The sequence below is a fragment of the Gavia stellata genome, chromosome 26 (genome assembly GCF_030936135.1).
Source record: "Gavia stellata isolate bGavSte3 chromosome 26, bGavSte3.hap2, whole genome shotgun sequence".
In the NCBI taxonomy this organism is placed as follows: Eukaryota; Metazoa; Chordata; class Aves; order Gaviiformes; family Gaviidae; genus Gavia; species Gavia stellata.
This window is the reverse complement of record NC_082619.1, coordinates 3,665,115-3,688,892: the sequence shown is the minus strand read 5'-3', so window position 1 is coordinate 3,688,892 and position 23,778 is coordinate 3,665,115. Positions and strand designations below refer to the sequence as shown.

Genomic DNA, 23,778 nt, shown 5'->3' with positions numbered 1-23,778 from the left:
ACTCCCTCTGCAGGGCCGGGCTCTCCCTTCAGACAGGAGCTGAAGAAAAGACGTAGTAATTAGTGAGCACCCACATGGATGAGTCCCGACTTCCCTGGACTTGTGCCCTATTGCCTTTGGCACTTTTGATTGAAGTTTCTTCTTTCAGCTAGGTCATTGCAAAGGCTCCTTCCAACACAGCTTCCTTGATGTCTAATAAGACGTCAAAGCTCCTGCTGCAGCCTTTCTTAGTCAGGAAAGCATATTTGATAGAGTCTGTCTCTTCTATCCAGCTGCTGAGTTTCATCAGGAAATAACCTCCCGTCAAGTTTGATTGACCAGAGAGACCACCAGATGTAATCATTAGCAAGACACAGACAGCTAGCATGGTCGCACATCCCATCCCTACAGAAAGACAATCCAAAAAGAAGGGGGAAAGCGGAACTGAAGGAAACTGAAAAGAACAGAACTATCGGCAGAATCACATCCCAGCTGGCAGAGGGGCAAAACCCATCCCCAAGTCAGAGCTCCACTCTTAACCTAACCGTATTTTTGACTGCATGAAACTGCTCATTCACCAGAAGGTCAGGGGCCGGGGAAGCGATACAGTGCGATGTGATTAGTGTTAGAAAGCGCTGCTTCCAAGGACTCCCAGCACTTCACAAAGGTAACAAAGCAGTGCATTAAAAGGGATACATCCAAGATGAGGAGCCTCTCATTCACAGTGAGAGTTTTTCAGCAAGCTACGTTTGCACTGAGCTCTTTACAATGCATTCGCCTCTGAGTACAGGTAGGAACTCAGCCAGGGACTACAAAACCAGCAGCAGCCAGGACTTTTCTGGAACACAACAGCTTCTTGTTCTTTCTCACTAGCCAGTGAATTCACTCTGTGTACAGGACACATGGACTAGCTCAAGTGAACAGTAAATTTTACCCAAGCTCTTCGTTTGATCCTTGCAAGGTTTATTTTCACTCTATTGCACATCTGCAAGGGAGCAATCTCTGTGAGATCTCTGTGGTGAGGAAGGCAGAGCTCAGCTGCTAAGTTTCTAAAGCACATCAGGCACAGAGAAGATGGAAGCAGGACCAGGGAAAAAAGGAAGTGGCTGATCTCCTCCTCTGGCTCAAGGAAATTATCATTTCCAGCACGTTAGATCCTACCTGTAGCCTCATCAGGCCTCCTACTTGCAACTCCTCTTGCTGCATGGAGGGAAGTCTCTATTATCTGAAGATATTCCCCTTTGTTTGATGACAAGAGGATGTGAGATGCTGCTGCTGACAGACTGACACTTCAGAAGGCTGCTCCGCAGGCTGAACATGAGCAAGGGCTTGTAGACCCCTCCCGGCAACTTTGAAGTAGTAAAGTGAGGACCACCGTGTGCGGAGAGGCTGCACCCGGCACGCGCTGTTTGAACGCTCCTATGGGGACCATAGGTACGCACAGAGGCAGGTCAGTGGTTCGAGCCGGCCAGTGGGAAGTCCTGACATTGCTTATTTTATTTTTCCTTTTCTTATGCAAACTTTTGCAGCTGGCAGGAGTAGCCCACCCCCAAGCTCTCTGCAGATATGGCCTCCTCCGCTCCAGAGTACCTGGCACATCTTACAGCCCGCTGCCAGGGGACACCCCTGGGAAGCAGGAAGGACAGGACCTGAAGGCTTTTGTGAACTCCCACATCCCTGCTTATGGCTCTTGCCCATGAGGCTACTTGGAGAGAAGGAGATGGGCTCCTTCTCTCCGAGCTTTCCTGACGGAGACCCAGGGGACAACCAGTTCTGTTCATGGTTGCACAGGATTTGTGCAGGTGCAACCCCTGACCCTGATGGTTGGGAACAGAAATGGTGATTCCCATCATCCAGCCTCACTCTTACACCAACAGCATTGCTTCAAACATCTTCCTGTGGCCCTAGGGCATGCACAAGCTTTTTGACCTCAGTGCCCTGGTGTCCCTTCCTAAGCACCGGGTGTTAATTCCTCCCATCTGACAATCAGAGCATACAGAGTAGGTCCTGTGAAGTCTATGCACCCCAGTATTTGTCTGTGGTTGCCTTTTCGGGTTAAGGTTTCTGTGGAATCACACAAAGCCTTTCACGTTAGGACTTCAGAGCAATTCACAAACTAGCTACTTATTTCACACCACAGAGAAACTGAGTCACATAATCTTATTCTATTCACCATTGCATTACACTTAGGCTGGCCTAAGTCCATTGACTTTGAGGGTCATTTTCTGCTTCTGCCAGAAGAAATTACCATCCGTCCCCAGAGGAAGGATGTGACTCCTTACAGTGATAGTATGAGCATGGTGGGATAGGACCCAGGAGTCCCATCACACAGCCTTGTACTTAAACCAAAACAGCTACGACTTTCCCTCCTGGGATCTAAATAACAACATCCCTCAAAACAGCATTCCCTCACTGATGAGCAGACAGCTCAAATGCTCCCCTTATTTGCCTCCAGGGAACCTTCCAAAAGCCCAAAGTGCATCACCTCGAGTTAGTTGTTTAAGGACTGCGCTTAGGAGCCCTGCTTGTCCTAAGGGAAAATGAGGGCTTGTGCTCCTACATGAAGCTGGATTATGCCTTTTGTGCACTCTGTTATAGTCAGAGCATGCTGTGCTTCAAGCCTAGCTCAGATAAGGTCCTTACTGAGCACAAAGAGCAGGATGCATGAAAGGCACCCGTCCCACTGCTCCCCTGGGTCTGGGAAGAGCTCAGGTTGCACAGCACATCCTAAATATTGAGTTATCCAGGAATACCAGAGTAAAATAAACCGGACTGATTCAATTAAAAGGGTGTTATTTTAACACAAGCAATTTGGTTCCCAAGGTTTTGATCCAGTTAAATGAATCATATTAATACCAGGGAGGTATTAATATTTCAATGGGAGGCACCTGCATGTTTTGGCACGTAACTGGGGAGAAGGGCAGGGGTGTACGGTGGTGTGCTGATGTGTGTATGTGCTCCATGCCTGGCAGCAGCATGAGGACAGAGCTGTGAGCATGCTGCACGGCAGGTGAGCAAACCTAATTATCTTTTCTTTCCTTTTTTTTTTTCTTTTCCTTTTTGCTTAAGGTTAGACAATGACTATTCCAGCACTAGAAGCAATGTAGGAGACTATTTGCATGATTTTAATTGCATAATTTAGGGTCAGGTCCTCTGCTGGGGTAAATCTGAGCATGCCTAGTGAAGGCAATTTACTGACTTACATCAGCTGAGGATGTGGCCTCCTCAGGGTACATAAAGCAAAAAGAAAAGGCAGAGACACTCATATTCCTTCTGTTCCTGTGCAGGAATCTGCCACAACACTGCTTTACTTGCACAGCTGGTGGTGCGAAGTTTGCCCAGGGCTAGCTGGAAAGGATGCTGCCTTTCTTTTGTACCTGGCCCCACAGTCAGAGACTGCTAAGCTCTTGCCAGTGTCCCCAGAGCTATCACTGCATCCACACGCCTTTTCAAAGCCCCTCTTCTAGGCTTGCTTGTATGGTAAACTCTAGTGCTAATGAATCTGGCTACAGGATAATAAAAGCAAAATAGATGTGGCTACTACACACCCGCTTCCTACATTCACACTGACCTTAAAAAGCACAGGACACACTTTACTCTAACAACTATGATGCAGAGCCTGCTCCTGCCGTGTCAGGAGAGTTATGCAGAGACGAATATGGTCCTGCTGAGGTGAAGGCTCCAGCATCCAGATGCACAATTACCAGCAGCTGTACAGCTACAGAGCCCAAGAGGGTATGCAGTGTATTGACTATTAATCAAGTCCTGCTTTTAGGCGACAAACTGCACGTGGGTTTGGGAAAGACATATTTCAAAAAGCTTTACTTGCCTAAAATAATCTCCAGAAACAAGCCTAAGCCTTTTTTTTTTTTTTTTTCATTTGAAAAACCCATCTGTGCAAGCAAAACACTTCAGATTGTCAAACAGAAGGCAGGCAAATCTCTCCCCCATCCCCTTTCCTCCTCTCACAAACACCTCTAACACCTCCGCGGGGCAAGAGGGTGGAAAACCTGCCCTGCAGGTCTCTGCTGTTTTGGGCTGCTCTGACCGAGTGCCCGCCTGCTGCCCACAGAAGAGACCTTGCCACCACAACCAGGCGAGGCGAACGCCCTGAGATGCAACAGCGAGGCAGCTCTCACATGCTGCCTGTGGGACCTTCTCCAACAGGCACCAAACATGCTGGAGGAGACAGAACAGAAGGCACTGGGAACAGAGGGGCAGCCGAACCCAGCCTGGCGATGACTTACATTCAGCTTTGGCACAGATGAGGCAGGCAGTGGTGCAGTTAAAGAAATTCAGGATTCCTGCCACGGCCACGCTGATATCGGTGTTGCTGGGGTGGAGGTTGAGGGTGGTGAACCGCTGGAGCTGCAGCTTCAGGAACTCCTCTGGTGCCACTTTGAAGTGAGGAACCTAAGTGGGGAGGAGGGGAAAGAAAACATAATTAGGGAGGAAAAAGAAATAAAAAACAAATAAATCTACCATAAAGGATCTTTGGTGTGAAACGTACAGCAGGCAGAAAGTGAAATATTCCAATAAAACTGAAGAAGCATCACCGGAGTGAAGAGAGGAGGGTGGGACTTGTGCAGTAGCAGAAGAGAATAATTATTGCAGCAACAAGAAGCCACGGGAAGGAGTGGATCAGGAAAAGTCTTGCTGAGCCACTCAGAGAAAGGCAACAGGGGCTGTGATTACAGCCCAGGAAACCATTCCGGATGAGTTCAACCTAATTAGCTTGGGCACTAATTGTAGCTGGGCCCACACTTCATTTCGGGCTTGCTGCCTGGGTAAATACGGAGGATGCTTTGCAGGCAGGCAGGGAGTTACACAGCCTGTGCTGGAGACCCCTGACCTGTGCTGTGTGCTGGTGGATGAAGTGCCGCAAATCCACCTCTGCCTGCAGTACTGATGTCTCATCAGGTAATTAGGAGAGATGAAGGGAAGAACAAGATGACCCTGCGCTGGCAAGGCTCAGGAGAGCGAGGAACAGATGCAGCAGCCGGAAGCTTTGGGCTTTGTTGATCAGCGGAGAGGTAACAGGTAGCCATACGGCAGGCAAGCTCCAACAGGACTGTAACCGCGAGTCCTAATAATGCTGCGCTTGTCATTAATACAGCGGAGCAGGAGGCGGGAGCAGGATGCTGTTTCCCAGGGAATTTGGGGAAGGGGGAGCAGGGAAGCTCATGGGGGGACAGCCCGAGGGCTCCCTCCGAAACAGCTCTGCTGCACACCTGGTAGTTTTGTGTAGAGGGAATGGGTGGGCAAACAGATCAAGCTCAGACACTGGGGGTTCAGCCAAATAAGGAGAAGGAATATTGTTTTCCTTTTGCTGAGTGAGTTATTTGGAAGAAATAAAAGACAGAGAAAGGGCAACATCCGCTTCAGCTTCACTAGAGGAGTGTCAAGTCCTCTTTTCCTCCATTATTAGTCCTTCCAGAAGCTATCATCCCATGCCTCCCATCTCTCTCCTCTTGGGAAAGGCTATTAGTAGGTTGTGATGGCTGCTTTATTGACAGCATAAGCTGTTTGGTTAGCAATAGGAAAGTTAAAGAGTAATAACCTGCTATCTGCCTTGATTTCACTCTGCAGCCCTCAGCCCGGGCTCTGTTAACAGGGAGAGAAGCAGACTGTAAGCGAAAGGCAAATTCATTTAACCAGAGCAGACAGGGCAGCTCCAGTACAAGCATGCTGATCACTCCTGGGAGCCCGATGGAGTCTGAGACTTGCAGCAACAACCGCTACCAGAGAAGAGAGAGATGCACAGAGGTGAAGGCAGCCACCCCCATGGCAGCTCCTGCAAGCACCCAGAGCTGATCACGGCCCTGCTTCAGACCTCACGTTTGGTCCCGGAGCCCTCCTCTCCTTTCCAAGAGCTCTGCCCCAGTGCAACACTCCTTTCTGGACAGGAGAGAAGGAAATCTTTGGGCCAAAGGCACTAGAGGGGTAATGCAGGAGACACAGGCTCATCTCCCAGTTTTACCGCAGGTGAACATCAGGCCAGTCACTCCACCATCTGGTGCCTCAGTGGTGAAACGGGGACATTCTTCCCTTTACCTGATGGATGGCTGTAAGTACAACGGCTCTGGCTGCGCTGCTGTATCATATTTAAAACAGCACCAACTGATGCTACCGAGATATAAATCACAGGGAGTTACTGCAGGTTTACATCACTAGGAGGGCAGCTGAGATCAAGCTTGAGAATCAAGTATTTTAGAAGTGCACTAGCACTCACCTTTCATTTTTGAAAAAAAATTAAGAGACTTAGATCAGAGACTGAATATGAATTTCAGGGCAAAAATATTTGCAATCTGTTACTGCAGAGTTGCCTTTGCCTGGGATGGAGCACATGTCTGGGACATTTAACTGGAGAAAGCACTACAAAATACTCTCAAGAGACCCATCCTGCTGTAGCCCAGAGCACCAGATGTAAAAGATCTCTTCCATCTCTTCAACACTTCTGATTCTCAGGGAACAAAGAACAGCAGTCATTTGTGAATGCAAGTTATTTACAGTGCTCAGTTCCAGGCACTCCCCTCCTTGGAGGCTGGGCTCCAGAGAGAGACCACTAAATGGCTGAAAGATGTTATCTGGCTTTAAAGGGATGAACTATGGGAACAGAACTCAATTTCTTTTCCGAGAGCAGAGCCAGATCAGTGTAAGATGGTTCAAGGCTTATAAAATATTAAATCAGGCACATAGTCTGGACACAGATAAAAAGGGTTTGCATTGATGGAACAGCAGCAAACAGAAAGGGGTGCAGCTTTCCCAGTATGTGCACAAAGTCACGTCACACCCAGGAACTTTGGCCGGGATGTGCACCCGCCAGGGCAAGCTGAGGTTTCTTCACCCCTCAGTCAGCGGGGACATGGTTCGCATCAGTGTTGCATGTGAGGGAAGCTGAAGTAAAAGGTGATACAGATGAAAACAAGACAAGGGGGGCAGAAAAGAGAGAGGAAATGGAAAAGGAAGAAGCTGCAAGAATATGTGCACTAGGAGAAGGGGCGATAAGCCAAGCCGTCAACTCTGATGATTAGAAGCCAAGGCAGATCACGGGAAGGACAATATAGCAGGTAAGGTGACCACAGCAAGTCATCTTTGCGAAGGATGTCCTGGAGTACCATGGTCAGGTACCTCACTGCCCCTGTCTAATGGAGGTAACATCCCTGCTCTGCCTTGCAGCTGGGACATGAAGACAGAATACACTGGAGATGATGAGGACATCAGCTACAGAGTGTTGGGGGAGTGCGGGTGGAAAGGAGAGGTGTGCATATACAGAAATGATGACTGAGAAACAGAGCACCAGACTTGAACAAGAACTGCAAGAGGCAGACCCAGGCGAGGGAGATGGCAGCATAAGGCAGAGCTGGAAGCTGCAGCAAGCTGTGCGGCTGTGGCTGGGACTTGGCGTAGACGTGAGAGTCTCAGATGAAACCTTTCAAGGCTGCAGAAAGCCCTTCTGCATGGGATCTGCACAGAAGGCATTGCTGCTTGGTATAGTGGTAAATTAAAAATCCTAATCCAAACTTACTAAATCACCAAATCACCAGCAAAACGCTGTTGTTCCCAGGGAGCCTGGGCACCAGGCAGCAGCCAGCAGAAAGCACTGCTGTGATCGGAGCCCACCGAGAGCATCTTCGGTTTGAAGGACAACGTGCAGAAGGCAGGGGCTGGGAACAGGTCAGGATCTCTGCGGTGCCCCTTACCCACAGCGGGAGACTCTGCTCTCACCCCAGACCTGCCCTGAACTGCTGGGAGGAAGGAGCCAGGGCTGCCGCGTTACCCTCCCAGCCCTGGGCAGCCGCCGGGCGCGAGGGCATCGGGGCCAAGTCAGTCGGCACAAGGGCACAGACTTACTCCAACACAGAACATTTCCACTTACCTCTTTCTCCCCACAGATATTGCTGATAATAGAGCTCGAGGCTGGGCTTGAGGAAGGTCCCAGGACGCCTACCACTCCTTTTGGGAGAATCTGGCACACTGCGGGTACCAGAGAGAGGAAACATGCATTAGACTTCATCCTCCATTTCCAGCTGACAGGCATGCTTACAGTACCTGCTGCACCTTACTAAGGACACAGTATTGTCTCCTTCACACAACACACTCCCCGCCGTTCATCTCCCTCCAAAATCCCTCTATTGCATCCTCTCTGTCTTTCCCCAACCTTTCTAAATCCCACCTGAACTCTCCCCAAAGCCCTGGTATCCTCATCTCTGACTCAGAACTGGGGTCTCTCTCTTATAACATCCCTTTTTGGCCTCATCCACTATGCTCCAAGATAAAACATTAACCAAAGTTTATGGAAGATGCTAAACACAGCAGTGACCTAGCTTCAAAGCAGCACCTAGCAGCAAACAAAGTTGTATGAATTTCTTCCCTCATCCTCTGCAGAGCTCAGTGGTAATAATAAGGATCGTATTACTGATTTTCATTTGGTATTTTGTTTTGATTTTTTTCTGGCAGTAATTAATCTTCTGGCTCCATGCCACCAAGGTTAGCAGAACAATAAAAAGACCCTGACAAAATGAAGAAGTTAAATCTCTTCCCTCAAGCTTCCCGGGTTAAACTGTAACCTTTTGTCCTTTTAATTCACAGCACAAATTTAGCCAAGTGGCACTCCAAAGACTACCCCAGCTGGTGCCACCTCCCCGCTGCCATCCCAATCAGCCACATCGCTCAGAAACACTCCTCCAGAGCAGCTTGTGCAGGCAAAGCCTCACAAACAGAAGGCGAGAGCCCCTCGTGCCTGAATCCCCGGACTCCAAAAGGCTTGTCTGAACACGTGCTGGCCACGGCTTATTCCGAAATACCAGACCTGTCTCAGCATTGCCACGCATTCCTTTCTCCCCAGACAGACAAAGCCACATTTGCTCAACTGGCATGAAGTGACTGCTTTCTGAAGAAAGAGGATACCATGGGGGAGAAAGGAGGCACCACAACTACTTATCAGTTCTGGCAAGAGCAAGCTCACAACTTTTTTATATGTGAAAACTAAACCACCATATCATGAAGCTGAGATTTTTAAGATAGTGCCTCTTCAGTATCAAATGGCTGGTCTGTTTCAGAACACCATCCTCACTGCACGTCCCTAGCTTACATCTCAGACAAGCTTTTGTGATGGTTGTAAAAAGTTCTCTAGATTCAGCAGCTGGAAAAAAGGACCTAGAAAATTTCAAACCAGAACATATTTTTTGTAGTGAAGGGAATTCATCATCAAAACTGTTGTACTACATATCAGAGCATCTTTTCCACCAACTTCAAGTCTTTAAAACAAGACTGGAAGTGAAATGAGAACCTACACTGCGCTTGGGCTTTTTTTTAGAACAGTGAGCTATGGGGCTGAGTGCAGCGTTCAGCAAATGAATGTCTACAGTCCATTTTCTGCAGAAGATAAGATCAGCTAATCAAGGTGGTCATCTCTGGCCTTAGACTTCATAAGTCTCCATAGCCTCATGACTGGAATATGAGGCTAAAAACCGAAGACTCTGTCACTTTGGGGAATTGGTTTTAGTTCTCTCCGAGTCCTACTTGAAAGAAAAACTGCATATACTACTAGGTCCCTGTACATACTAACTGCTCTGACTTCTTACAGAAAGTGCCAATGATATGCAAACATCTTCTCTTGGGTTTTCCTTCCTTCCATGCTCTCTCACCCTCCACCATCTCAATCTGCTACAGAACAAGTGATATTTTTCTGTGGCATCTTCAAAGGAATCCAGTACTTGCTTTTCCTCTGTGCTTAAAAATTTAGAGGCACTGACATCTCTTCAGAAGATCCTTTTAAATAAGAGCACCAGCAATTTGACACACCCCCCTCGCCCCGCCATGCTGTCTCAGCAGCACTCATCAGTCCTTCTCAGCTGCAGCAGAGCCTTCGGGTGCTCTGCAATTCAGCATCTAGGAGGAAGGAGCTGCTCCAAGTCCTCTTTAACCACAGGTTGTTAGGGCGAAAGTCCTGGGAGGAATTTTGTTGTGCATGCAGGGGAAAGTTTGGCGAGCACTTTTCTTCTCATCTCTGGTATCGAGAACAAAAAGTGGGTTAAGTAGTCATAGCAACAGCATTGCAACAACTGTCAGAAGAAAAAGACCTGGCTTATCACTCCAAGGGTGGAACATCCAGTAAAATTAAGGAAAATGAATGGAAACAAAGTGGAGGTGCCTGAGGCAAAGGTTTTGATGATGTTACGAAAGCTTCTCTTGTAATCTAAACACATTTCCTATTTCAGAACATCACCTGATGCTGTTGGTCTTCACAGGGAGAAAAGGCTCAACCTGGCTACCATCATGGGCACTGCAGATTCAGACAAGCACTTGCAGGGATGTAAAAATGTTGGCCCTGTACCAAAAATTCGTCCCCGATAACCACATGGACTATAGTGACAGATACTGGCAGAGTCCTTACCACTCAAGTCTCTTCATACTTCAGGACATGGGTGCCACGTAAGCTATATACTGTGCAGGACACTTTTTTGATAGTTGCAGACCCAGATACCTCTGCCCAAGGTCGTGTCCAATTTTTATGTTTTTTAGAATTCCGTACCTCAAAAAATACTGGACATTGAAGTGACATCATGTTAAAAACCTCTTTATCATGAGATGCGACATGGGTACTACTGATCGTCCTTGACACGAAGGCCTGAGATGTCCCAAACCTCCTATTCCAGCCATTTTTATGGACTGCCTGCACTCAGCTGTTCTAGTTAACATCCGTGAGGACTGTGGTACAGAAGAACAAGAAACAGGCTTAGCAAAGAGATTTCTTAACACGCCTCTTAAAATACATAAGTCTTTGAAAACTGAACATCCCAGGGTACGCCCTTCTCTGCTGCGACCTGCACTGCCTTAGGCAGGACAGGATCCCTCCTGCCATCCCTTGGGGCCAACTCCTCGGAGGTGTGAGCTGATGATTACTGCCTTTCTACTTGGACGCGTACCTCTCTGCCTCTGCTGTTTGCGCAGCTCAGTTGTCCAGTTACAGTACCTTCGTCTACACCATTACGGGCTTTGCCCAGAAGCTAGGAGTGGGGTCAGAGGCTCCCGTCCCCCTCCCAGCACAGGCTACAGTCTGGAGCCAGGAGGTGACCCTCACGCAAGCTCCGGTGTGCATTCAATGTGCAACGCAAAACTGTGACCCTCCTGTCATACTAGCAGGCCTGCCCTGCCACGTAAGTGAGAAAGGGCTGTGTTCAATGGTTAGGAATTAAGTACAGGTCTGGACACTCAGGAAACAGCAAGATATGTTTTAAAGGAAGATGGAAATATATGCTTATTTTTGAATGTGAAAAAGCACAAAAACGAATGAGTAGCTCTCACATTATATATATGCACATCCACTTAGTCATGGTCAGACAGTGCCTTTCACCTCCTGGGATCTCAGGGCACTTGGCAAGCATTTCCATGAACTCTCCCCGTTCAGTGCACAGCTGAAAGTGCTCCGGCGAGAGCATCCACCCACGGTGCAGAACACAGCATCTCTTTCACTGCATACAGATACCTGATACAAGGTTTTCAAACAGCATGCAAAGAAGATTCCTGCCTCTAATTGAAAATAAATGAGCAGGGAAGGTATGCAATTACCTCAACATTTCCATGATTGCAACACCTATCAGAGGATCTTGAATGACTGGGACTGGTCAGGACGGGATTCTCATACAAAAACCACCAACCGCATAAACAGACGGCGTTACAGAGAGTGCATCCTGCACCAGGGCTCCAAGACTGCTCCCTGCAGCATCCTTTATGCTTCTTCACAAGAACCCGTAACCAGAGCAGGCTTAAATGTGAAATCCAACAGGATCACAAAAATGGTGGGACAATTAATAGCACGCTTGAGCCAATGTCACCGAAAGGACATATAAGGCACTCTGAAATATTGGTGTGAATAAATAAAAATTAAAAAGTTGCTCGCTCACTCTGACTGCTGACCTGCCCTCAGATGTTTGGATTAACAACAGAACGATCCTTAAAAGACTGATGAGACAATAAGGGACAGGGTGAAAAACAGAAAATCTGTCCCTCCCTGGACATCAAAAGGAATAAGGTGTTTTAGATAAAGACAAGATTAAACAAGTCATTTTGGATCTCTGTAAAAGGAGTTGAAACATCAAACACAAAGAGAGAACAGGCCTTACTTACAACAGCAAAAAAAGCTCTATCCATAACCTTTCACTGCAAACTCATTTCAAAACACAGGACTTTACAGATGCTGCGTACAGGAACAGTCAACGTTTGTTTTCATTCATATATAAAGCTGAAATGGCAAACCATGCATGAATGTGATTAAGACTGACTCACATTTTACCTGCTGTAGCAATTGTGATTTTGTGGCCCCCTAATAGTAAGATGCCTGAATCAGTCAGGAGGAAAAAAAGGAAAAAAATAGCTCAACACTAAGATAAAAACTAACTCTCAAAAAGTCTTTCTTCTCTTGAAGCACTAATTGTACACCCAATATCACTGACGGGGTGTAATCACAGCATTCCTAGATCAGTCGGCTTAGCATGCTAGCTGTGATATCTAAGGGTGATTCAAAGGGCGTGAAATTTGAGAACAGTATTAAACAGATGTATAACAGCTTTGCAGTCATAGGTTAAAACATCTAAACTGCTTTTATTAATATTACGTGTGATAACAAATACCAGTGCTGTATTAAAGCTGAGAAGTCAGACGTTTGAAAGCCGTGAAAGCCTTGAAATTTAAGTTAAAGGATCTGATTCTCCTCTGCTACTAGTATAAATCAAGAATAACTTCAGTGACATTAATAGCAGAGCCATGCAGAATCCAGATTTTTCCTTTTGTAAGAAATGCTTCAAGACATTTTTCCCTCTGAAGAAAAAGCAAATAACATATTGCAAAGTTATGTGAATATTCACTTCACCAAAATCAAAGCAGTTTGCTTCAATTTCTACTTTTTACATTCTATAAGTCAAAGTAAAGAAAACAAAGAAAATCACCCCAAGGTGAAAATTCAAAATGGAAGATTGCCTCTTCCTCACTTAGCCCATTTCCATGTTCTCCCCAAACACCACGTTTGCTGAAATCAACAATTTCTTGCATAATACTTCATTCTCAGCAAATTAGTATTCTGCCTGAAAAACATTCCAACAGAAAAATTCCTGAGCAGTATTACAGGGGTACAAGTGAGAAAGAAATCCCGCTCACGATCTTTACCACAGCTCTGGGGTCACTTGGCAATCCAGCCTGTTTCCCGAGCAAAGTTAAGCAACAGAAGCACTGCTACATGCAGAAGATTTATGAGAAAGGAAAAAGGATGGAACTAAAAATGCTGCTGGTTCTTTCAAAGACACAGAAGACTCAGGCAAGCAAACAACCTTCTCATTTCCTGGGAGGCTCTCTGGGAGATTTAGGATATTCCAGGGGCAAACTGGGAATGCACTTGGAAACCCAGGCAGTCCCCATCCCTTCTGCATGACCCGGCCAGTGAGACTGGATTTGCCCTACTGCTGTGCCAAATGAGGGTAAAGCAGGATGCGCACAATCCTGAACAGACGGGGAAGACCGAGAGAAAGTTAAAAGAGATGAGGGATCCAAAAAGGTGGAGGACTGCTGTTTTAAACAGTCCCTGTGATGCTGCATGTGATGATCTTAATCTAGACTGCCTCATGGGTGACAGGCTCTATAAATAGACATACAGGTACTTGCTGAAATGCACTTTATTAACTGAACACTTCTATAAATAATGCAAACTCTAATTCAGGAAATGAAGGAGCGATCTGCTGATCTCGCAGGCCTACTGAGCCCGTTCTGCCAGTTACCCAGAGACCTGCTCCTGAGCAGCATGGGGTACGTGGCTCCACGCGGCCTCCCGAGCACAGGGATGCTCAGTGCTGCGCAGAATAAAGACCAAAGCTAGGTGAAAAAACAGCCTGCTCTAGACCACAACATACTACCACACCTTTTTAGGATACCCTGCAGATTACACACGCTTGGAACACAGAACCATAGGGAAAAGAGTCAAAATCCCTATTATTTAAAATGATTTCTCCAGCTTTTTCAAGCCAGCTTGTAATAGAAAATTACAGTCCTCCCCTGAAGATCGTCTTAAAAATTGTTCTAAAGGGAAGCTATCCTATTCCGAAGGATTTTCCCTCTTACAGGAAGAAGCTATTGATCTCTTTGGGTTTTTTCACTCAGGTTCCTGAGAGGTCTGTGGGACACTTATCATCAATTTCTTTTTTATTCAACAGCATGGGGTTGACATGTTGGGCATCTAAAGGAACACCTGTAGCAGAGACCAGTTTGCATTAAGACACTTTAAAGCAATGTGGAAAGCATATTGCTCTTTCAAAATTAGCTCTTTTTAATGCACACGATTTTAAACATCACTTGAAAACTTCACTTTGTGTAAATAAATCCACTGCCAATCTAAAGCTCTGAAAGAGCTATCATGTTTGCTAACAAACTGCATTCCGTGGGGTTTTAAAAATAATTTAGTTGTACCGAACTTGCCCAGAGTCTCTTATTTGCACACATTAAGTACTTTACAAAGGAGCATCACCTCCTGTATCGTTACACACAGATTAAAGAAAATAATTTGCCCCAAGCCACTGAGCTGAATGGTGGCACAGCTTATCAGGGACCCAGATCCTCTCAGTCCATGCCAGGGCTCACCTCACAACACCATGCTAAACCCTCAAATGACAAGTGGTTTTGGCACTCACCGTCCAAGCCAACCTCCCCTTATGTGCCATCGTGCCCCTGTGGTGGATGCACCCGGGCAGGGCCAGCCCTTGCAAACGCATGGCCAGCACCGAACACAGCGCAAGCGTTGCTAAAGGTCCCACGCACCTCCCGAGGGGATGCTGCGCCCGCATCCAGGCCGTACCACACCCCTGCACCAGACCTGACCGCGCTCAGGCAGCCAGGGCGGGCCCGGGGCTTTGCAGAGACCCACTTTCACGCTAACACGTGTTGATCCTCAGGTGCTGAAAGAGGAGCTGAGAGGTGCTTTTTACCCTGTGTACCCCCCTTGACTATCACACAATTAACCTCTGCAGTAAGCGTTGCGTGCCAGACACCTCCTGCGAGCCGGCATGGGAAGAACTGGGGGAGGACCAGCTATGTGGAGGGGTACTTACTGGTTTCCGCGGTCTCATACTCGCTGTCTCGCAGCAGCTCAAAAATGTCCACCTCCACTTTGGCTTTCCCCACCCGCTCGGGCGCGCGGTTGATGCGGTTCTTGGCCAGGGTGATGGAGAGCCTCTCCCCTCTGCTGCACTCCATGGGGTCATCCAGGATGGCAGCTGCAGGAGCAAAGGCATTGGCAGTGGTTAGGCTTGGCAGGGACCCGGCCCGGCTCCACGCACCCCCCCCATCCCCAGCACCCCTTCGGGATCTCCACTGCCACACAAGCAGCCGCCGCCTTGGCACCTCTGCTCCTGCCGCCGCTATTGTTAGCGCATCCTCCCCCCCACGCGCGGCCTTTCCCGCCGCTTCGCCCACCTCCCGGGTCTTGCCAGACACGTGGGTGGCGAAATCTCTGCAGCAGCGGCTGCGTTACCTGCCGGCACGCTGCAGCACGACACGGCCGCCTACGTTGCTGGGGTCCTGGCAGTGCCCAGCACCCACTGCAGCACCGGCATCCGCCCGCTCGCCCTGGGTGCTCCTAGAGAGGGACATCCAGCTGTGCAGCCCCAAGCAGCCTGAATCCAGGCACTGCCTCACATCCCAACAGAGAAAGAACGTCCCCAGATAGCCTCGGTTCGTTCGTTTGAGAAAGCGTTGGTACGGCGCTGATAGCTGGAATATTTCAGGAAGCATGTGGGCAGCCGTGGGTGGGAAGGGACAAATATTTTTCAAACAGAAAGCACTTGACTCTTGAACTCAGCTCCTGAGCCTGCCCACTCAAATCTGTGTTAGGCAGAGGGAGATAGTGTGGGGTATTATTTTTATTTTCTTGACGGAAGGCAAAAAGGAATTGGAGTCGAGCATTAATCACAGCATTTCATTATGAGCTGGCACAACTTCTGCACCCCAGTGAGTTTATCCTCGTTAATAGGAGGTCTCCTCCCAGAATGCAACTATTCAGTCATACCTAGGGAAAAGCAGCATTGGTTTTTGTTGCGTATATTAGAAAGGCACCAATGCTTATCTTCCCTTCCCAAAAACCACTCCAAAAGGAGTGATGCCATTCAGAACTGCTCAGGTGCAGACAGAGTCGCAGCTCAGCGCCAACATCAGGCCCCACACCACACAGGTTAGCAAAGCAGGGATTAGTGGAGCTCTGCTGCTTTGTGTGTCAGGGAAACAGAGAACCAACTACAGCAGCTAGGTGCCTTGTGGAAGCTTTGAAACGTGTCATTGTGCTGCAGCAGGTTTGGGGGTTTTTTACATAGGGAAAACCAGAGTGAAACACGTAAATGGGCTGGCAGTTGAAGTAAAGCACATCAGCTATAAATGGGAAGTATCCCACCTCCCTAAGAGCAAGGGCTGGGAGCAGAGTCCAAGGATACACACATTTTGAAGACATAGCTAACTGGGACCACTGTTAAAGCAGCACAGTGATGATGTGCTGTAGGTGGGACTGAGACCGTTCCTCAGAGAGGTGGTTTGTGCCTTGGAGGTCCTCATTGCTCCCCCAGTGCGTGGGCACCGATCACCCTTCATTGCCACCAACACACAGAGCCTCTGACACAGCCTAGTCCAATGAAGAAACCTGTCTCGGGTTCAGGCTCCTTTTACCTTGGCTGTCCTGCCGCTGAGACTTGCTTTGAACTCACCCAAAGCCCAAAGCATAGCCCAGTTTCAACAACCACCTTGCATTGCATATCAGGGCTCTTTTCTCAGCCTTGCAATGCTCGTCCCAGTGGGATCTCTTCTCTCATGACAAAACTGCAGAGCATCTCTGCTTCCCCGTCCTGCCCTAACCCCAGCTGTGGAAGGTAACTAGATACCAAACCTGCTGGTGAAGCAAAGGTGGTCTGTGCTAAACTGATTTACTTTGTATCTTGATGATATCCACCCAAGAACTCCTCTTCCTACTTTTTTCCAGTTTTAGGGGAGCTAAACTGAACTAAATACTGATGAAGTAACAGACAGCATACTTCTTGTACGATATGCACAGATGTCTTGGCGAACATTCCCAGTCCTTCAGGCAACACCATCTCCTCTGCTTCGCTAACACGCAAGCACCATCACTATCTGCAAAGCTAGGGCAGTTAATCTTAATCTCATTATGCAAGAAAAAGGGTTGTGCTTTCCTCTAAGGCCAGGAGCATGGATCACAGGTTTTTAATACATCGATATGGCTGATGACTGCTCTTAATTACAAAGAAGCTGGGAGACAAAATTGCCCCAACAAGCAGCTTGTTCAACTCCCCACTTCTCTAGGAAAGCAGCAACAAACAGAGAAGAAAGTCCTGAACGGGCCCCACTTTCTCATACACAAAACTGCTTGATGTGCATAAACTTTTCACTATGGCCCTGTTTCCAGGAAAGGGTAAAGCAATGTACTGAATCTGACGAACATCACAAAATGCTTCTTATGTTCCAGGTGCTGACACAGCAAAATTAAAGATCAGTGGTGTCAGCGTTCTTAGATTCATTATTTTCTAATTTAAAGCTTCAAGAATTACTAAATTGGACAACGTTTTCAAGTATATTCTTAAATTGTGAGTTTTCAAACAAAATTCATTTCCACTAATGTATAGCTAAATACATTGTAAAAATAAAAGAGTCAAACCCAAAGCATTTCAAATCATTTCCTCAGGCTGCTTAGACACAAACGTTTGCACAAAGATTTTTTTGTCTCTATTCAGGATGGGATCTTCCATTCTTATTTTTGGAAATCTTGAGAAATTCCCTACAGCTGAGGGAAGAAAAAAAAAAAAAAACCCAAACCAAACCAACAAACCCTCTTCAGCTCTGACTGAATTTGAACTTTGCAGCCCACGTTGGGAGCAAATATGTGAGGAAGGAAAGAGTGCTCACAGCAAGTGGCAGGTTTTGGAAAAGAAAGGAATACAGCCAGACAGCCTGAATCCCAGGACGGAGGTGGTGGTGGCACTCCTAGAGCCACTAATTGAACTACATTACCGCTTCCTATCTCCCTGCAGGGCTTGCGATAGAAAACCAGCAAAATCTGTTCCCTTGCATTTTGGGAGACTAGTTAGTTTTACCAAATATTAGACCAGCCCCCAGAACAGACTAGATAATGAGGCTGAACTAATCTTTATTTATTAAAGCTAGCGGATGAAAAAGGTCATTTAATGTTTAAAAAAGGTTGGTTTTAAAACTTCATGTCTTGGGACACAGTGCCCAAGCTCATCTAATAGTGGCATCATTAAGTATGAACGAAAATCTTTATAGAAATTCCCTTTCATCTATTCCTGTCTATTAAATATGGGAAGATGCATCAAGAAAATCTTTAATCCTGAAAACTTACGGCAAAGTCTTTGAACTTTGTTGGCCTCAAAAATCACTTCTATCTTCCCCATAATAATAAATGTCTCCAATCTAGACTGCCTTGTCTATGAATTATGAGAAAAATATTTCAGAGGGAGTCAGGAGCACCTGGGTCGGTGAGGCCCGATTCAGGGCTGCTCAGGATTTCACAGGGACTGAGAGTCAAACAACTTCAAGTGAAGTCAGCAAAGACTGGCATTCTTTTTTCATTCAATATGCCCAGGTTTTCCTTACACAAAACCCACAAACCCAAGAGGCTACAAACCAGAAGAGTTTATTGCTTTGGATATGCATTGGAAATAGCTGGGTTCCAGTTGCTCAAGATTCAAGCAACAAGTGACTGCAATTGTAAATTTCCAGCAAACACAAATCTCAAATGCAACACTCAAAGTTAATGACTTGACACAAGAACCAGAAAAAAGGTATTACTGGTAACCAAAGAAATGCAAGATGATGTGACGGTGTCCTCTGAGAAAACCAGGTTTCAGTAACTTCCCTACAGGTCATCCTCAGCTCAGTGATTTTCCAGCCCTCAGAGGTGGGCAGACACGATGGGGGACGGGGAGGCAAGAGTTGGTGCTCTCTGATGAGACGTGTGTGTGTGTATGCATGCACGTGTGTGCACGTGTGTTAGTACACACCCAGTCTAAGCCCTGCCCTACCGAGACAGCGCATAGGATACCTGTGTGTGTCTTGTCCAGACAAGAGCTGGACAAGGGGCTCCCCAGAGATGCGGTTTCCTTAAACTCCACCAGCCCTGGCCCCGCAGCACGTGCACACGCAGCTGCCCCCGTGCAGAGGGACAACAGGAGGAGGTGGCATCTGGCTGCAGCATTTTCACTCTACTCAAGTGGAGCACAGCCACAGCAGTGTGAAAGGCAGATGCTTAAACTCATCTGCCTTTTCTCTTCTTAACCCTGGAGAAAACTCTCCAGGAGGAGGAAGGACATTCATTTCTCACCCCAAATAATTCAGTCCTAGTCCTTTTCATCAAAACTGCGAACGGGGGGACAGGCAGTGCTGTCAGCTTGTGTGCTTTCAGCGGTGAAGACAGCTGTCTTCCTGGAGCTGGGCTGAGACACAGCAACTCATCCTGTTAAGTGCACCAGCCAGTTTACAGACAGGACTGAGATTTAATCCCTTCCACCCTCAGCTGGGTTTCAACCAGTGGTAAGAAAGCAGAAAGCCTCCGTTCTCCCATTCCCCCAAGCCATGTGGCTCCCCAGAGTGCTACCCGCCACCAGCCAGATTCACAACATATGCACTCTGACAAGCTTAATACGATTGCAAGTTTTACTACATATCGCTGCTAATTCATGATCCAACCAAGATCTAATGAAGTAGCATTTTTACAACAATAACAGGAAACAGATGTTACTGGGAGGTTTATACACTACTACAACAAACAGTGTTCAGCTGACCTTTCCCTGTTAACTTTATTAAATACTGTTACATTTTCTCAGACACTTTCCATACCATTGAGTTGTAAAGCCATGCTCAGAAACACAATTGCTATCTCAAGTCCAGTGGCTTGAAGATGTAGACTGAGCAAAGCAATGGCTTAGTAAACATAATATTTCACTGTTCATAACCTGTCCCTCCAAGTTAAAAATACGTAACGCCATCCACAATATTTCTCAGGTGTCTCCTCTGACAGGTTAAGATCACACCTACAACCTCTTCTGATTTATACTGTAAACACAGTCTCCAAATCCTCTGTGTGCCTATGATGAATGGAATCTCAAATTAAGAACTGTAACCTCAGTTCAACCAGATTTAGACACCCGGAAGATCCCATACCTGCCACTGTGGCTGATCAGTCCTTTGTCTCAAAACCAGAAACCCTTCAGATCGAAGGCATACCAGAAAACAATACCATTCTTCAAAGCACCTGCTCAGGAACACCAGCCTCAGGAGATGCCCTGGGACGGGGGAATCCCCCCAGACCTCCACACCTCCCCTTCCTCCTGCCCCTGCCCCCGGCTCCCCGACCACCTGCACCTCCCTCATCAGCAGAGACCCACCTGCAGCTGCTCCTGACTTCATGAACCCCAAACTAGCTCCAAAACCACGAGGCTGCAGATTCATTTGAGGGGGCAATTGATTAAACATGGTTGCAGGATTGCCTTATTTTGCACATTTCCCCTCTGCTGAATACGGTACCAACCCTTCAGGCTGTCAATACAGTAAAGGATAAGAAATTTGCAGACTTCCTCATTACAGGGCTGTCAAGTACAGCTCCAGTAGAGAAACAGGTGGGATTGTGTTCCCATTATAATCTCTGAAGTGCTGCTTAAAAATAAAATAAAAAGTCATCAATATGCTATTACTCTGAGAGGAAAGAGGAACTCATCAAGGAAAAAGAAAATCTAAAAACATAAACTCTCCTTCACAAAGAGACTGGATAATGTTTGTCTGATCAGTGTAGCAGAGGGCTATTTATTGCTCTTGGCTAACATTTGAAATCTGCATTTAAATGGAGCTTCCCTCTCATTTCTGCTATCCAGAGAGACCGAATTCAGGACAGAGAAAGAGAAAGGGGAGGCATGATAAAAACAGCTGAGGGCTTTAGTTTCTACTGCTTGAAACACAACCTCTCTTTCCTCTTCTTTAATAATTGCTTTGTGTACATAAAATCAGAATAACATTCTCTGAGACCGGGAGCTTCCAAGGAAGACAGAGAATGCCGTCACACTTCCCCGCTGTCCTCCCTGAGCCTGCGAAGGTGACGACCCGTCAGTCATGCTGGAAGTGTCACAGTGCTGAGATGCAAAGCCTCAGTGGGGGCAGTTCATCTTTGTGCCCCAGCAAACATTGTCCGTCTGGTCCAGGCAGGTAAAAGCACTGTCAGACTCCTCTTCGCTCCTCCGCACGCACCTACGTCCAACAGAGATAGCTGTTCCTATCCAAAATGGGGCGTGAGCGGGGAACACACTTCAGCTGCCAGTCTGAAAGCAGGCATCTGCAAGACAGGTCTCATCTCACCTCTCACTCCTTTGCTTCATGAGCAGGGAGGAAAACACACTAATGAGACAAGGTCCTGCTCTTCCGATAAAGATCACCTGCTTTTCCGAATACAAATGTCACTACAAGGCAGCCAGCAAACACCTTTAGCATGAAGACAGAAGCAAAAGAGCACAAAGGGATAAGAAAGGGGTCTGAAATGGAAATGCCCTGTCCAGAGCTGGCTAATGTAATCTGAAGCCATCGTCTCGTACAGAAGCAGGGCAGCAAACTGAGGTCCTTTAAAGCCAACAGGGAAACTCCTACGGGTTTCCACGGCCGCAGACTTGAGGCATGCTGCAGCTATGGATAAAGTCCTGATCTGTGAATTCAAATAGTGTGTTTGCAAGCAGATAAGTCCTACTTAATCCCCCGAAAAGCGTGTCAAGAGACTTCTCAAAAACGAGGAGAGAAAAGCAGGGAGAAGGAGGAATGACTGTTTTAACCTTCCTGAGGTGCAAGGTCAGGGCTGAGGCAGGGAATAAATGATTATGGCTCTGAAAGAAAGGGATGCACAAGGCCTCCAGCAGAACAAGCTGGAAGAAGGGCTCTCCATCTCACGTGGACAGGGTTTCATGGACAGAAGGGGAAAAAGGTGAAGGTCTAATGCTAAAAACGTAATGACAGGGAGGCATGGTGGGACACCTTTCACTCAAGGCATCCCAAGAAGTGCCGACACTGTCCAGGGATGTTGCTACCAAAGGCGCACGGAAACAAATGAGCACCAGGAGGGAAGAACCTCTGGGGGTGTCAGAAATCTTCCAGCAAGAAAACAGGCAATTCCAGCCACCAAGAGCCTGTTTCTGCACATGTGTACACGGTGTGGTGGGATGCCTTTCTGTTTCCCTGAAGCTTTGCTCGCAGCAGGGGGAATTCATAACAGTGCTCTCTAGTGCAGATTTTCTGCATCTCTGAAAAGCCTATCTGTCAAAGTGGACTGCAGTTTGCCACAAAATTCGAGCTACTGGATGGACACTTACCCACCTCCACACAAGGTCAGTCTAAGTGCCTAAATCTTATTTGCTTAGGAAACCAGTCTAAAAACACTGACCAAAGTTGGCAACATTGTTTTCCTGTCTGTCTTTTGTTTCAGTAAGGTCAACTGGAGGTTTAAGAGAAAGTTCTTCTGCTCATTTTCATGGTCTCAGGTGACCGGCAGCAGCTGTGGTTTTTAGGAGGAGAGCACTGGGAAGCCCTGGTGGGGCCAGTAAACTTGGCAAGACGAGGAAACAAGCAAGAACTTAATTAAGTCGGTAGAGAGTATAAATACAAGAAAAATAACCACACAAACCCCAAGTGCCACTTCCAGGCAAACAAAAAGAATGAGGAAGGAAGAAACAACGTGTAAAATTCTAAGCTAAAAAAAAAAAAATACAAAAATCAAATGGGGAAAGTCTGCTAGGATTTATAATTATAATCATAGATTTGAGAGATGGCAATGAACAATGCAGCAGTGGGACTCTGCGTTTGAGAGAAGGCAGCAGCCACCGGCGTGGGAAAGAGCATGCCACAGGATGGGGAGGCAGGAAAGGAAACCACTGCAGAGCCCCAGACGACGCAGGACACTTTCCTGATCACACACCCACAATAAGCACGTTCTGTACCTACAAGACAGATGACCACAAAGGCCCAGAGCTCCATACCCAGAGGTGGCTGTATTTCAGCGGCAGCCAAGGCTATTCCAGCATACACACAACTCTCCGCAACACTTTGGGATTTATGGATTGACAGTGATATAATGAGAGCAACATTTCCAAAACCGACACTTTGCCTCTTGCAGAAGGAGCCATTTCTTGAACCTCCAATATGCTACAGGATTAAAGGAATTTGGGGCCCCTCTAAAGCCAGTGGATTTCCATTTATGTAAGCAGGGCCTTTAGTGACCATTTTCCTCTTAACCCTTCCTGGAATCTTAGCATTTACAGTGCATTTGCTCTTCTTTCAGCATCTCCCTGTTTCAAGGATTTGGCACCACTTGCTGATTCTTCCCAGGCTGGCAAACACCAGTGCATTGCAGAGGATGCACAGCTTAGACCAAATGATGGAGTACATAAGTGCCAGGCCCCAGTTCCACGCTTCCCCCAGCCAGCTGATTAATTGCATACACAGAGATAGCAAATAGCCTTGGATGTATCCCCAATGTCAACGTGAGAAGGGGGAAAAAATTGCTGTAGCGACGGGATCTAGGGTTTTGCTTTCACCCATATGGAGAGCTTACAGATATTTCGCACCAGCTCTATTCTTGTTACAAATCATTAGCCATTGCTACTATTACAAATCTCTAAAAGATGGATCCAAGGACAAGGACCTACCATGCTGGATGTAGATACCAGATATGACAATTCCTTTAAAGATATGAGACAGATAAATGATAGG

The 23,778-nt window shown here is 47.0% G+C and overlaps 1 protein-coding gene across 1 annotated transcript in view; it reads right to left on the bottom strand.

The window, feature by feature from the left end:
- GRIK4 (glutamate ionotropic receptor kainate type subunit 4) overlaps nucleotides 1–23,778 on the bottom strand; it is a 136,033-nt gene that overhangs the window by 62,495 nt on the left and 49,760 nt on the right. Inside the window, exons 2-4 of the mRNA XM_059829704.1 lie at nucleotides 15,075–15,239; nucleotides 7,859–7,956; nucleotides 4,227–4,392 (exon numbers count right to left, since the gene is read on the bottom strand). Coding sequence (XP_059685687.1) covers nucleotides 4,227–4,392; nucleotides 7,859–7,956; nucleotides 15,075–15,239 — 429 coding nt within the window. The remainder of the gene's footprint in view (nucleotides 1–4,226; nucleotides 4,393–7,858; nucleotides 7,957–15,074; nucleotides 15,240–23,778) is intronic.